The 17,049-nt window shown below is 37.7% G+C and overlaps 1 protein-coding gene across 1 annotated transcript in view; it reads right to left on the reverse strand.

Moving 5' to 3' along the window:
• The window catches only part of THSD7B (thrombospondin type 1 domain containing 7B), a 597,991-nt gene that overhangs the window by 227,317 nt on the left and 353,625 nt on the right, over positions 1-17,049 (reverse strand). Inside the window, exons 10-12 of the mRNA XM_089520110.1 lie at positions 11,696-11,811; positions 8,809-8,941; positions 7,152-7,255 (exon numbers count right to left, since the gene is read on the reverse strand). Coding sequence (XP_089376236.1) covers positions 7,152-7,255; positions 8,809-8,941; positions 11,696-11,811 — 353 coding nt within the window. The remainder of the gene's footprint in view (positions 1-7,151; positions 7,256-8,808; positions 8,942-11,695; positions 11,812-17,049) is intronic.

A 17,049-nucleotide genomic window follows, 5' to 3' on the forward strand; every position in this document is an offset into this window, starting at 1 on the left:
CTATTAGCCACTGTCCCTCATTATCTGACAATTGGAGGGAATTCCTCTAGAAACACCCTATGTTGGGCTGGGAGTCTACCTGCACCAGAAGTAGTGTCAGCTCTGCAGCCTGGCAATAATGAAAGACTTAAGCTTTGTATTTTGCTGGTGTTGACATTTTGCATGTTTATGGAAAACTGGCTGTGATTTACATGCTAGCAGCTAGACAGTAACACTCTATGTAGAGAGATCTTGTAGCACCTTTGAGATTAAGTCAAAGAAACAAGTTGGAAGCATGAGTGAAAGGAGACTTCAGTCTACTTCCTCAGATGCTTTTGGTGCTGTCTATGCAGTTTTGCATCTTTTCATACCTGGAAAGCAGATCTGAGGTGGCTGGAAAATGCTGCCATGAGCATGTACTGGCTAAAGGATAGGAAGAAGCCAATAAGACAGAAACCAACCGCAGAGTGAGAAAAATAGCTTAAGTCACCCTCCCAGATCTTCAGTGTCATGGTGGAGATCTGGGAGACAGATATTAGTTTTATTCTCCCAGTTGTAGTACTCCAGTTGGTGTCAAGGTTCTGGGTGCCTGCTCCTATCTTATACTTGGCCAGTAGATGGCCATGGCAATGCATTCCACATGTTTCAGTTCTGCCCAGGGGAACGGGTGGATGGTGCTAAAGGAGGTAGACTAGATGTTCTTCTATATAGTCAAAAAAGGATATACAGTCGGTCCTCCTCATAGGCGGGCTTGCCTTCTGTGGCTTTAAGCTTACGCAGAAGGCAAGCCCCATTAGAAGTAATGAGGCACTGTGAGCATGAGTCTCATTATTTCCTATGAGGCTTGAGCATACCCTCATTTCCCCATATGTGGGGGAGTCCAGAATGGATTCCCCTGCATATAGGGAGGGTGGACTGTATACGTGTCCATGGGTTACATGTGCATATGCCACGAACAGGAATCCAGACTACATTGGCAAATGGTTTACAGGCAGTCAGCCAAAATACCTATGCTAATGTTAACACTGTTTGCACTCTGAAAAATGGACCCTTCCTATATCAGCCTCCACCTAAAACCATGTTGAGAGGATTTCCCAACCCTCGGGATGGGATTTTGGGCTGGTCAGGGGCCAAAGTGAGAGGAGCTAGCTCTACCTCCACTATTGCATAAGAAGATCTCCAACAATGGCTATGGCCCATTATCTCTACATTTTTAAATCAGGAAATTACTGGATCATTTTCTCTAACCGATGCATATGTCTTCTAAATTAAAGTTTCTCTTTTTTTCAAAGGCCTCAAAGAGGATTTTACCTAAGTGGACTAAAAGTAGGACAACATAACATGCTTTTAAGAACAAGTGTGACTATTTGATAGCTTGCAAAGGGATCTTGTAGCACCTTTGATACTAACTGAAAGAGAGACACTGATAGCATGAGCTTTTGTCGACTTCAGCCTACTTCTTCAGATTAACTGGGTAGAGAGGAAAGTCCAGGAACAGACTTATATAGCAGTCTCTGTGTGGGAATGTCCATAACAATGCAAATTATAACAATGTTTTAATCTTAAATAAATCCCACATCAGGTAGTTATGGACATGAATTAGCTGTTAAGCAGACTCAGGGACAACCACCTTCCAGCTTTTATTACCTCTCTCCTTGATACTTTGCATACTTTTACCACAGACCAACACCATTTATGTCGGTGGGGATATTATAAGTGGCTTGATGGTTGAATTGACAGTTCACCTATAATGGATTAGCTAATGGAGTCATAGAACAATATCTGTGTTTATTCCCCTCTCCACAAGTACTGCCATGTTATCTATGCTTTAGTCATCCTCTTGAGAAAGAACAAGGCTTTACATGAAGATAAATGTTGAGGAGAAAAATTAGATGTAGCTATCATAACACTTTACTCAGATAACCATGCTTACAATTCTCTTTTGGTGAGATTAGAATTACAATTATAACATGAACCTTGAAGAATATGGAGAAACTTTAACTCTTGCATAAGATTCAGATACACAACTGTATTCTGAAACTAACAGTACACTGTAGAAATTAAGGGTAGCAGTTTGACACCACTGCATAATTAATACAGTTTGACACCACTTTAACTGTCATGGCTCCATCCTATGGAATCCTAGGATTTTTAGTTTGTTGTGGCACCAGAGCATTCTCATAGAGAGGCTAAATATTTCACAAAACAAAGCTTTGCTCTGGAGCCACAGCCAACTACCATTTCCAGAATTCCATGGCACTGAGCCAGGTCAGTTAAAGTAGTACTGAACTAGATTATTTCTGCAGTGCAGTTAACAGCCAGAGTTACAAATGTTTATATATCAATCCTGGCCTCAGAGGGGGAGAGAAAGGTAGGCCAATCCCATCAGGCCTCCCTTAAAGGAACTGCGCCCTCCCCGAAGGCATTCAACTCCATCTTGACCTCTGGGGGGGAGAGAAGGGTGGGCCACTGCCACCAGGCCTATCCTTAAAATACAGATCCCTCCATCTGCCATGGTCCAGGACTCAGAGGGAGAGAAGAATGCTGGACCTGATCCCCTTCCCCTCAACCATTCCTTTCTCCTTCTGTGTCGTGTCTTCTTAGATTGTAAGCATGAAGGCAGGGAACCGTCTAATTAAATGATTTTATGTACAGTGCTGTGTAAATTTACAGCGCTATATAAATAAAGCTTAATAATAATAATAATAATAATAATAATAATAATAATAATAAGTATTCTAAATCAAAAGGATCATAATCTTCATTATTACATAGTGAGGGCAGAGAACTGTACTGAGTAATCACAGAGTAACTCCATGGAACACAATTTATTAAACTACACTGCAATTTGTTCATACATTTTACAATCTTTATTCAGGCTAGCTGGTTTACTACTTTGGTTGCTGTATTTTAGTATTATTTTACTTTCTTGGTCACGTGTTCTGATGACTACAAGTATATATATAAATAAGTAATTTAAATAATATATGTATTAAAGAGTCAAAGGCTCAAATCTAAAACTTACATTTCCCCATTCAACAGAAGTCAATTTAAGTGCACATAATTCCATTCAATAGCATTTAAAAAGAACGAGGCATATCATTTGGAGTTGTTACAGTTTGTTCAACTCTCAGTGAAATTAAAGCTGAAGTTTTATACCCGCTCACAAAGGAATAAGCTAAAGTAAATTCACTTTATTTCATCAGTAATGTATAGGATTGCACTTGGTCAATACTATGTAGAGTTTTCAACAAATTTCACTGAAACAATTTCAAGGTGTACTAGAAGGTCACTGATCTGCCAAAGCACCCATGGAGTATAGAGATAAGTGGAAATATATATATATATTAGAAGAATAGTAAGATTTTTTTTCTATGTGTGGATAACAGGGATCAATACTACTGATTTTTTTTTTAAAAAATGAAAATTATGTTACTTGGTATAATAGTTTTAAAAGGAGTGTGACAGAAAACCAAAGAAATTATTAGCACCCAATGGCTATTCTACACTATAAAATTATAGCACTACAATTGTACTTTAATTGCCACACTTCTATCCTGTGGAAGTCTGGGATTTGCAGTATGGTGTAATGGTTTGATCACTGGACTGTAATTCTGCATATTGGGGCTTGATTCCCCACTTGGGCATGGAAGCTCACTAGGTGACCTTGAGCCGATGACACAATCTCAGCCCCAGAAACCCCTGTGATAGGGTCACATTAGGGTCGCCATAAGTCAGAAATAACTTGGAGGCACTCAGCAGCAACAAAAGTGATATTTAGAATACTCAGCCAGGGAGTATTATTGCCTCACCAAACTACAAAACCTAAGATTCCACAGAATGTAGCCACAGCAGTTTAACTGGAATCATAACACTGTAATTGTGTAGTGTGAATGGACCTCACATCCTCTGCCTCATTTTGACTTTGGGGCTGAGCAGATGGGCCAAGATAGCATGATATTCTGGCCCCAGTGCTGATTTGGGTCAGGCCCCAAGATGGCATGGGGAGGAGTGGGTGTTTACATTCCCATCTTGGTGCCAACCCAGGACTCGCTACTAGCTCACATGCCTTACCTTGCTATGCTTTTGCTGTACTGAGACTCCCCCATTGCAAAAATGAGGTGACTGCCTGCACCCACATGGTCAGATATCCCATTTCCTCATAAAAATGGCAATGTGGGGGTGTGTGTCTCAGTATCAACAATGGTGCGGCAAGGTAAGGCGTGAGGGAGACATGTAAACAGTCAGGATTCACATGACCCCCACCAGGGGTCAAACTGACCAGGGGTAAAGGCTGTTCATGCCAGGATTGGGCCTAATCCTGGCCCTGGGGTTTTGACCTGTATAATCTGAACTGGATAGCAGGAGGCCAGGGGGAACACACGCCTTTTGGCCCATGTGGACAACCCCTTTGTGGCTCTAGCCACCATTTTTGCTAGTGTACAATTATCAATGTACACATTGTTAAAAGTAACATCAGACATGCAGTACTACTAGTGACGTGAAAAGCAGTAGGGGAAAATATATGCATTCATATATATGTAAAAACAAGGAGCACTGTTTTATAGATGTCTGTTTTATGACTGATATCATCAGGAAGGCTTCCTTTTAATCAAAATCATATCAGAGTGCAGCTTGCTGGCTACAAGAAAACAGGCAAATATTATTATTCCATTGGATAGATCTCAAAATCTATCTTCCCAACAGTTTTGGCTATTTTCCAGTGGCTCCTATAGTCAGTTGTCCAAACTAAATTGTTTCATACTGCCACATGTGATTAAAGAACTACTGTAAGATCTAGAGTAAGAGAGGGTGCAAAACAATAAACCTATTGAAGCTGCAGGATTCTGACATTATGCCAGAGAAACCAACCTTATTTTGCTTCATCTTGTAAGAGAAGAGTGTTGGATTTTGTATTTCATTTTTACATATTAAAAAACCTTTGATTTTATAATTAACAATATAGCCTTCAGGGAAAGTTGATGTTACCTGAAATGGAAAGGCACTTCCTTTAAGAAACTATAGAATATTAAATTTAAATTATGTAAAGATAATCTATGCATACTTCCCTATCAGTGTGTGTGTGTGGTGGTGGTCTTTCATGTCTTTCATGGAAACATGGGTATGCAGGTAAATTAATCTAAATTAATCTTATTTGCTTTTGACAGTTACATCACTAAGACAAGTTGACAGCAGATTCTTATTCACAGCAGATCTACCTTCTTCCCTTGGGTGCCTCTAAGGCTGCATCACTCTGATGTGACAACAAACTACTGTTCCCAGTTCCATAGTACTGAGACAGGACAGTTAAATAATGTCAAATTGAATTGTTTTTGCAGTGCAGATGCAGCCTTAGGTACATTTTGTTCAGAATAAAGGGATTTTTTAAAAGAAAAAAATCCTTTTAACACCTTTGAGACTAACAGAGAAAAATGAAACTGCAGCATAAATTGTCGAAGACTCTAGTTCACTTCATCAGATGCACTTCATGAGATCCACATCTTTGGTGCCAGTTGTGCTTCTTTCTCAGAAACAGCAAAAATTCTCCTGGTTCCTGAGAAAATAACAAGACTCTGACCACACCGTTGGCCAAGATGGAAAGACAATATTATTGAACTATCCTTATTAAACACACAATAATATTGAATTTCGGCACTTCCTTTCCTCATCCTGGTACCTTATCTATCACATCTCCTTTACTTATTTCTCCTTTATTTTCCTCCTTTCCTCCTGCCTATTATAAAAGTTAAAAGGTCTGTCTTAGTCTAATCTTCTTGGAAAGTTTGGGATTGTCCTACATTGCAAAATCTATATGGATATTTTGTAAACAAAACTGTGATGATTTCTTCTTTGTTATTTCTTTGCTATGTATTTTTAAAAATCTAACTGCTCGATAAATGAGCTTAGCAATTATGAAATAATGGTTTATAAATGCTACATCTTTCCATATCTTTACTTGTCAAAGGCAAACTGAAATTTACAAAAGATGATGATGAAGTATTATACTGGAAAGTATAAGGTTTTTTGGAGGGGGTTCTTTTTTGTTTTTAAAGACAACAAAATTTAAACTTCTCAAAGTCTTCTTAGTGGATTTAAAGCTTTCAGAATGAACCTAGACAGCTCATGCATCTACTGGGAAAAGAAACCATCAACAACAAATGATACAGCAAATAGAAAAGGAAATAAATCTGGGAATTATTTTTCAATACATGCAACTGTCATCATACTTGCAGAATGGAAATTCGTACAGACAAATCTCTCAGGTAACTTTATTCTCTATCTCTAACATAATTTTAAAACATTTACTTATTTCCCATTCTTGCACAGACTTTTTATTCCTCCCAGATTACACAAACGTTGCAGCCTATGACTGAAAACTAAAATGCTAACCTTTCATAAACATATGGTACTGTAAATGTGATCATCTTCTATTGGGACAACCTTCCTTTCAAATGTTTTGTTTTGTACCTAGGAAGAATGAATAACTACTGTGCTGAAACTGCTGCAAAGAGTTCTACTTAATCTTTCAATAGTGCAAGCTGGCTTCAGATTTTCATGTTTCGACTTGGAAAATGATACAGGAAAAAATGATTGAGGCTCAGTAATATGAAAATGTGTCATAAAAATCAAGTGTTTAAGGAAGACATTTTTTTTCTGTTGCTTTTGTTATCCTCCTTTCCCTAAAAGAACCATGCAATAGATGATTGAGTGCAATTTCCAATCCAATTGTTTCCCTTCTTGAGCTAGCAAGGAGAGATTTTCGCAAGGTATTTTGAGAGCAGCTTTGTTGCTTGCATTTTCTTGTCATCGCATATACCATGCCACAATCTATATATCCCACCCCCTTCCCAAATGATAATGTAACAATACTTTGTGTCTTGGCAGTAATTACAAATACTATAACATAAATTAATGGTAATCGCCTGTCTCCAGAGTAACTTTTTCTTTTAAACAAAGGAAAATAAATCCAATATTAATACTGCAGATGTTGTTGTTGCTGTTGTCATTCAATTACTGGGAGAACAGAGGAAGCATAAAATATCTTTTTAACATGAGATGTTCATGTAAACCCACAGTTCATCTAAATCCTAGAATGAGATGGCATAATGTGAAATCAGACAGCCAGAAAGAAGCCAGCATTTCAAAGTGAGAATTCATTGTGGCTTTCTTACCTCTTGACTGCAAACCATGACCACATGCTTCATTGACACCCAAGATACCTTGTCTTATAGAATCTGGCACCAGTACACATTGACTCCACTTGTGGACTTTCCAGCTGGAATTTCAAATAGGAAAAGTTATTATGACAAGCTCAGATTGTTTTCTGTTGAAATGAGCCTCAAATTTAAGCCTACATTTTTTCATTTGTAATAAATAAAAATACAATTAGAAGAAAAGGAAAAGATTAATGATCCTGTAGCCAAGGAAGCCTGTAGTCATTACATACCTAACTGTTATAGCCTTGAACATTTAGTCATGTACAACTGCACACAATCTACAGTGGTTTTTTTATGTTGGAAAGTATTTCAGGAAGAAGGTCAAACAACCTTTTACTAGATCCTTAAGAACAAGAAAATTAGCTGCCTTAAACCAAACTGGCTCTAATTTTTTAATGTTTGAAGTTCAGAATGAAATGAATGAAGTCAACAAACAACCTGAGCAGACAAACAGGAAAAAGCATTTCGATCAGGTCAAAACCCTTCTGTCTGAATAGTTCACTCACAAGGCAGGCTGAACACCCATGTGGCAGCAAGCCATGCTGCTCAATAATTTTTTTGTTGCCTCCCCAACATGGATGCACACCATCATACAAACATACCACCTGCCACCTCCAAGTACCTCCCACATCCCACCCAGATGCCATCCCATTGGATGGCTGCCCCTTTCATCAGCCACACACTGGCACATCTAATGCTCTGCAGGTACAAAGCATCTGTGCATCTTCTTGCTGGGTGATATGCTGGCAAAGCATAGTCATGGAATCCCTCCATATATGTCCCCTTTTCCCCCATTCACTCCATGTGCCCCCGTTGGACTCTCTGGTTTGTGTATGGTGGAATTAAATCCACTGGAGTTGTCACATTTTCACTTTTGTGCTTTGCCACAACTCTGCACTGGCACTGAGCTATTTATATGCAGGCACAAAGATGCCCATTTTATGAGCTAAACCAGAGTATCCCTGCTTATTTTTGCTCTGGTTTTTAACCCCACAGCACAGCTTTCTCTTTCCTCCCTCTTTTGAGGTATGCATCATATAAATACCCTGTCTTCAAAGTAGCTGGCAGCTGCTTTATTTTGCTCATCTGTTTCATCCCATAGATTCACATCTGTCACTAAGTGGATGATTTCCCAAACCAAGAAAATGGAAGCCACGTTTGGGAACATTCCCCTCCCATCCCCATTAATCCTTTGAAAATTGGTTATTAAGGAGAAACAGGCCTTTCACAATGTGCTAGACTTTTCTTTGTCTCCTCCCCCCTCCAGTTTATGTTTTTGACTGGTTTTAATTCTATGATGGTTTAATTGCTGTTTAACTTTTGTGTACAGTGGGTACTTCCATACTCCTCCACAGGTGGCAAAAAGCATGGATACCTCAGGTTCTGTTGTATGAAATGGCAGTGCACCTGCATGTGGCTTCTCTCCCAGGACCGTATGCATGTGCAGCCATTGAAATGTGAATTTTTAACCATGTTTGCTTTGACATTGTTTGTTGAGTCCCAAACTGGGAAAATTGTGAGATTAACAATAATAATAACAACAACATGTTTAGAGGAGCTTTTACCCCGAGGAGAGGTAGGAAATAAATAAATTCTTATTCTTATACTATACCTGTACATAGGACAAAGATGGACGTCTTCACATTCTCTTTCTTCAAACAAGGTGTCTGGACATTCCTGTCCTCCATTAACAGCTTCTTGAATTATAATCCTATAGCGGGACTGTTTTGTTGTTGTACCATTACCTAGGAGATTTTTAAAAAGCATAATAAGATGTTTTTTTCTACAAAGCATAGTTGCTTTTATGCATTAGTGCTCCTGTCTTTCACTTGAGTGGTATTTAATGTAATGTCCATTTTTTTGTTACAGTGAATCTACTGCCATATATACTTGACTATAAATTGATCTCATGTATAAGTCAAGGGCAGGTTTTGGGGGGAAAGTTATGGTAAGAAAAGTTATTTCTCCCAAAGAAATAAAAATCTCAAAGTGTTGTCAAAGCATTCACAGAGCAGCCATTTCTTGAATAATGGAAGTTTCTGTTATTCAAGAAATGGTTGCTCAATGAACGCTTTGAGGATGGGTGAGAAGTGGGACGCCTCAATGGCGATTAAGAAGGGCGATCAGCTATCCCACCTTTGCGCTTCAGGAACCTTTTGCTGGCATTTTACCAATGGTAAGTGCCTCTGTGTGAAAGAGTCCTATGTCACTGTATTTAATGGTCCTTGAGCATCCACAGATTTTGTAACCACAGGAAGTCCTGAAATCAAACCCCAGCAAATACCAAAGGCCCACTGTACAGTATATCAATTCTATTCATCCATACAATTCTGCTTCCCTGAATAAGTGAAGAAAACAGGGAAACTGTCCTCAACAACAGTTTCTTGTTTTACCTAAACCAGGAAAATAGAGTTGATTGTTTTATTAAATGCCAAGATACAATACCAAGAACTGAAGATGCTTTAATATTATGACTTCTTCTTATGTTATTTACAACTGTTCTTCAAAATAATCATAATTACAGTTGTTACTGTTATTAATTTCAATGGACAATTTTCTCTTTGAGTGCATCAGCACTGTAGAAATGATGCAGTTTGATACCACTTTAACTGCCATCGCACCATCCTACAGAATCTTGATATTTATAGTTTTGTGAGACACCAGTACTCTTTGGTGGCAAAGGCAAATCACAAATCCATAGGATGGAACTACAGCACTTTAAGTTGTGTCACTCTTATAAAGAAACATCTTTTGATTATTTTAGACTGCGACAAATATGAAGAATATGTTAATGGCTTAAATCTTATTTTCATTCTGCTTAACCCAATCTACTGTTACCAAATATTTGGGCCATAGTTTTATAACACTAGAGAGTGAGCATGGTGTAGTGGTTTGAGCATTGGACTAGGACTCTGAAGACTAGGGTTCAAATCCTGGCTTGGCCATGGAAACCCACTGGGTGATGTGGGGCAAGTCACACACACTGAGCCTCAAAGGATGGCAATGGCAAACCTCCTCTGAAAAAAGTTGCCAAGAAAGCCACATGTTGAAAGCACATAACAACAAATTATAAGACAGTAGATGTGTGCAGCTTAGTTTTCTTCCTTGCTACTGATATGTCTTCTGAAATGCTAGGTTCTTCCCAGTTGAGTGAATAGTTAGATACTTTCCACTGTATTTAAAAAAAAAAAAAAGCTTTTTTATGGCTAATTCCAATCCATAAAAAAGAAAATTGTAGGAATGACATACATTCTACTATACTTTTGGTAGTCATTATAGTTAATATTATTTCCACAGCTGACAACACCTAGCAGTAACTGAACATGATTGTATAAGGAATCAAGGCAAACAAAATCTCACAGAATCTAACTGTTTTGCCTTCTTCCGTTTAATACTAAATAAGCCCCGTTTCATTTTTTTTATTTTTTTGGGGGGTGCTTACATAATAAAACTATGCCATTTCTTATAACTCTCCTCTTTTTTTACCCATTTCTTTAAACATTTCTTTGATCATTATCTGGGTAAACACTGTTAGTTTTAGTGTTTCCATATTTAGGTGTCAAAAATGTGGAAAATAATAGTAATATTAATGAAAAACAAATTAATGGAATTGAGATCTTTACAGAAAATGTGTCTCTTTGTTTCACTTAAAATTCCTAAGAAGAAACATGCATCTTCTTCTCTCTGTTATTTCCTTTAGCACAGCACAACATCTTATGCACACGTTCAAGGTGCATGACAATTCTTTGGCAGAAAACTGCCTGATGACATTTAACTGAAGGGCAAGCAATAGGTGGGAAAGCTGGACACTGATTTCCCAATTTAGCTCTTCATATTTTATCTGATGAAATGGGTTTGCTGCACTGCCAACATCTGATTTAATTTTAAATGTCGTTTGCCTAAGCTCTTGTTATTTTGGCACATATTTAATTTTATAAAATTGACATGTAAAACTTGATCATCCTTTCTCAACAGCTTAGGCATTCTGCTGTTTATTGTATTTGTTAAATAATCTTTTCCACTTAATTCATATGCATATTATTATGGAGTGGTTTCTAAATTTCCAACCTTGCTGTGGTTTTAATTGTACAGCACAAATTGAAGAATTTACAGTGCAGCCACATCAATAACAAACCCAGTGAGCTACCAAATTCTCACTACTCAGTTTTAATTTAGAATCATATTAAATGATAACTCTGCCAATGAAGTCAAATAATTGATTTGGAAGGTTCTTTTAATTGTACAGGATTATTTAATAAACAAAGTAATTTACTAGTTAATTTCTTCCCCCTATCTGTATACAGTTCACTGAAAGCACAATAAACAAACAACAAATTAAAAACAGTATTTGTTATGTTTTAAAGGACCTATGACATTTTATCTCAGAGATCTAATGTGAATTACAATTAAGCAACAGTAATTTTGATGGGGTAAAGTGTATGAAAGCAAGGATTAGAAGAACAAAGACAATTTCCATGCAAACAATTAACCTTTCTTACCCAGCTGGCAGGTAGTAGGACAGTGTGTCCACTCGCTGAAAGGGGTTACTACACAATCCTTTTTGCACGGAAGCAGACATGGGCGAACTGTTTCTGGTCTGATGGATTCTGGGCACCTAGGGACACAATGGTAAGTGTGACTCACAAGAGCCTCTTAAAACATGAAAACAATTAGGTAAAATACCCAGCTATTGAGGCAGCAAAGAATATTGGTGAATTTTCTTCTCTTCAAGAAAGGAACAGGAAAGGAAGGTGAAGTACCACTTTGTGGTGGTGGTGGTGGTGGTGGGGGGACCATCACGCCCCATGACATTTTTGTTTTGTTTTATTTTAATTATTGAATAAATAAAATCCCACTTTTCTCCCAAATTGAGACTCAAGGCAGCTTTTCTAATGAGACTTTTGATGATATGGCTAAAATGTGACATCCTTAGTCACCTTTGTTTCTAGGGAGAGTTTGCATATAATCTGCTCTAAAATCCATCTTTTTAACAGTATGGTTTTATCAGAACTTTTCTCCATCACCACATTTCAAATGAGTTGATTCTTCTTCTGTCAGCTTTCTCCACTGTCCAGCTTTCACAACCATACATAGAAATGGAAAATAAGATGGCATGGACAATCCTAACCGTGGTATTTCATGATATATCTTCACACTTCAGGACCTTGTCTAGTTCCTTCACCTAGTTGTCTTCTGCTTTCTTGACTGCAGTCTCTGCTCTGACTGAGTGCAGCCCAACTGATAATCTTTCTATATCTCTGGTATTTTCTGCTAGTATTATGGTGTCATCTGTATATGTTAGATTGTTGACATCCCTTCCTCCAATTTTTATGCTTCCCTCCTCTGAGTCTAATCCTGCTTTTCGTATGATGTTCTCAGCATACCATTTAACTAGATCAGGTGACAGAATGCAGTCTTGCCTGACCCTCTTTCAAATTGGAAACCATTATGTTTCTCTGTATTTTTCCTAACATTAGCCTCTTGTCCTAAGTATAGGTTACGCATCAGAACTATCAAGTATTGTGTCGCATCCATTTCTTTAAGAGTGATCCATAGGTTCGAATGATCTAAACAAGCAAATGCTTTGATATAATCTATAAAGAACATGCTAATCTTCTTTTGAAACTCCTTAGTACATTCCATTATCCAGTGCATGCTTTCTATATGATCCCTAGTACCTCTTCATTTCCTGAACCCAGCTTGGACATCTGGCAATTCTCACTCCATATATAGAGTTCTATATATGGAGCACATTACAGCGGTGCAAATAGGATGTAATAAGGCATTTGTCACTGTAGCCAGAACTGACTTCTCAACGAACAGGTGCAGATGGGGTACTCATTTTAATTGTGCAAAAGCACTCCTGGCCACAGCTGAACCTGGGTATCTAGGGTCAGATCCAAGTTCAGGAAAACACCCAATCTGCGAACCAGAGATTCCAAGGAGAGTGTAACTCGATCCATCCCATGCTGAATACCTATTCCCTAATCTGCCTTATGAATGACCATGAGCACCTCTATCTTCTCTGCATGATGCTTCAATTTGTTCACCCTCATCCAGTCTCTTACTGACAGCAAACATTGGTTTAGTAGAGAAACAGCTTCCTTGGGATCAGATAAAAAAGAGAGACAAGAGGTCTGTATCACAGTATACTGATGACAATGAACCCTAAAAATCTGGATGGCCTCTTCTAACAGTTTCATATAAATATTAAACAGCATGAGGGACAGACCCAAGGCCCCAGGAATACTTCTGACTAGTTCCCACCATGTTTCAATGTGAGTAAAATACCAGGGCTTTTCTTCCCATCTTTTATAGCTTCAGTGAGTTTTATGCAAATAGACATACAAAATATCTTCTGCTCTCAAATATGCTTTTTTCACACAAAAAATTCTATAATCTTTCTCAGAAGGGAGAAAACCTCTGATTTTTTTTATTCTTATTAGAACTAAACAAAGATTTACATCCCTGTTCATTGTCCAATAACATGGCCTGCACTCCACATTTAGGATGCTTATTTAGGCTTGCTTGAAAGTAAATCCCATTGAAATCAGTGTGATTTACTTCTTTAGTGAACATACATAACTGATTTTTTAAATAAAAGTTAACCATTATGTAAAGAGGGGGGGGGGGGTCTGATTTATTTAAAATACCACTAAATGCAGGTATCTCCCCACTTGTGTTTTGTGAGTTAGGATTGCATCCAAGTGAGAAAATTATATGAAATGAAAAAACAAAACACATGACTTGTTTCCAAAACTGATTGAATTATTATACTGGGATTCCTTTGTAAATCTGTGGTTGTAATTCATATAGATCACTTGTATGAGGGGGGGGGGAATTATCCGACTACTTAATCTTACTCATTGCATTAAAAAGTGACAGGATTGTTTCTTCAGTTCTCCTCTGCAAACAGAAAAAAGCTTGTACTATTTGCAGAATGGGTTAAAATGAGGGATGCAAATTATACTGATTTTCTTTTCTTAATGCAGGCTCCTTTAGGACACCAATGTTGTAATTGTTTCCCAGTCCATTTGGAAGACATTTTGGGGATTCAAGAACATGAAGAAATCAATGAAAACTCCTTCCTGCCTTGTGCAGGTGGGAGCATCCTGAGACTGCAACTCCACTAAAGGGATGTGGCTTCTCATATTAAGTCCACACCAGCATAAATAAAACCCTTTTAGCAACATGTAATTCCATCCATTATGATGCACTTTCCAAAGGTGTTCACAGTACATCGCCCTTCTCACAAATGACTACCTGGCAGGATTATTATTATTGTTAACTTGTTGCTAATTGTTAATTGCTAAGTTCCAGGATGGAAGTATGAAGAAAAGGACACAATAAATGTGTGCCCACTTAGGCACTGTCATCAAAACCAGATAGAGGCTGCCTTTTATATATCTTGTTCAAAGACATTTTCACCAACACATTCCACTAATACATCTTATCCTCAATCTCAACTACCTAATAATCCTTGACTACTGAGACAACAAATAATGTCTGTGTAGTGGAGATCTCAGGCTCCCACAGTATAATAAAAGATATGAATAAAATTCATATGCTAGCAGTTTTTAATTTGAATTATGAGACAGAGGTTAAAGGGGACTTCTGTACAATGATGACCAGTAATTCTAACCAGAACAGCACAAAGGAATTACCTTTCCAAAGTCTTAATTTCCATGTAGACAGATGGTTAAAGGAACACTCACAACAGATAGAAAGCATCCAACCAATCATGGCCTGACGCAATGACAAGTGTTTAAAAAATGGTAGGAACTGAAGATAAATCACACAGTACAGCTTCTTCAGCATATATACTCTTGTGTAAATTTCATAACATCAAACCATTTTTTCAAAATAAAAAAATCCAAGGGCAACACTGAAATGCATTATTTTAATAGGTTTGTATATTGTCCTCAGATGAGTTCTTGTTATATAATGTGTTGGGGGTGTGTGCTTTGTTTCCATTATTTCTTCAAAATTTATTTCTAGGCACTATTCATTTCTCTACCCACTTGGAGGTCTGTAAAATGGGAAATGAATTTCCTTCCAAGTTACAGGACAAAAATCCTCATTTCATAAATTCAGCACTAACGTAAATTGAATATTTATGCAGATATATAAATCATTTTTTAAAGTTACCCTGCGGTTAGGCATTGCCACAGCAGCTTTTAGAGAAACACTGGATGTTTAAATTTTCATGAATAGGCTAACGCAATACAATAAGCAACACTATCACAAACATTTTTTTCCCTGCTCATTATTGTGATTAAATTCACAAATCCATATTCGAGCACAGTAAGTCTCTAACAACATAAGCTCTACATGAGTTAAGGAGGATCAAGGACAGACAGCTTAGTAATGGTTCAAGGGCTAAGAGCTTACCTTGCAAAGACATACATCTATAGAACATTAAAATCAGCAATGACAACTTAAAGAATGCTATATATCAATAATCTTCCATTTTCTGCTACAAAATGTCTATCAAATATCCTATCTTTGTGCAAGCATGTTACTATATATAGAGACATGAAGAATACTAACAAATTACCGTATATACTTGATTATCAGTCGACCTCATGTATAAGTTGAGGGCAGGTTTTGGGGACAAAATTACGCATTCTAATATAACCTATGGAAAAGTCAAAGGTAAAACTTAGGGGCATGTAACAAAAGTTATAAAGGATGAAACAAAGGAAAACAATGCTAAAGAACTTACAAAATTCCAGTAGACCTAACTGTTTGTGCTCACACTAAAGTCTGGATTGATGACAGACTAGAAGGGGGTCAGTGCTTCCAGGACAGATTGTGCTCTTGCTTTTCACCAGGGGATGGTTCCCTTTTTTATGAGTTAAAGTGCAGAACTTACATTGACACGTAGGCCTGTTACAGACTGCCAAAATAAAGCTGCTTTGGGTCTCTTTGGAGGTAGGCTGTTTAAATGATGCATGCATCCTAAGAATCCGGAAGCTGCACCAAAGCTGCACTCCAGTGCTTAGGAATGGAGTGTGGCTTTGGCACGACCTCCGGACTCTTAGGACCCATGCTTCATTTAAACAGCATACCTCCAAAGAGACCTGAAGCAGCTTTATTTTGGCAGTCTGTAACAGGCCGTAGATAAGCTGATACAGGTTTTTGGAGTCAATTTTTTGACTAAAATGTCTAGACTTATACATGACATTTTGACTAAAATGTCTAGACTTATATATACACATACACCTGCTTTTTTTGTGTGTGTGTGATTTTTTTGTTTTTTTTTTGCGGGGGGGGGGTTGCATTTCAGGACTTTTTGATGAAAACTTACCATATATATTTATATGGTATAAGTCAAAAAATTTAAGCCCAAGAATGGGCTCCAAAATCCCCGGTAGACTATATACGGGTCAATACAATAATACTGCTTTGTGAGCTTTGGAAAAACTGATGGGGAAGGGAGGGAGGAAAGAGAAAAGGGGCAAGAAATCAAAGGTCTGTGTCCCTCTTTTTGCAAGCCATCAGCCTTGGGGAAAGTGGTGAGGAAGGGAGGGAAATTGGAGGTTTGTGTCCATAATTTGCATGCCCATACTGTGATCCTTGGGAGATGTCCAGAGAGGAGGGAGGTATGTGATCGTTTTCCCTGCCATTTAGATACTTTGTTACATGTCCCTGAGTTTTACCTTCAACTTATCCACGGGTCATGTTAAAAATCTATGATTTTTCCTCCCAAACCTGTCATCGACGTATGCATGAATTTGAATTATACATGAGTATATATGGTAATTGAAATACAAAACATTATTTTTGCATGCTTTTGTGCAGAAATTTGGATTTTGTGTGTACAAACCAATGATTTTTCCTGAAAATAATT

This window comes from Sceloporus occidentalis, unplaced genomic scaffold, assembly GCF_023333645.1.
Source record: "Sceloporus occidentalis isolate IW3139 unplaced genomic scaffold, rSceOcc1.0.p SCAF_4, whole genome shotgun sequence".
Taxonomy (NCBI): Eukaryota; Metazoa; Chordata; class Lepidosauria; order Squamata; family Phrynosomatidae; genus Sceloporus; species Sceloporus occidentalis.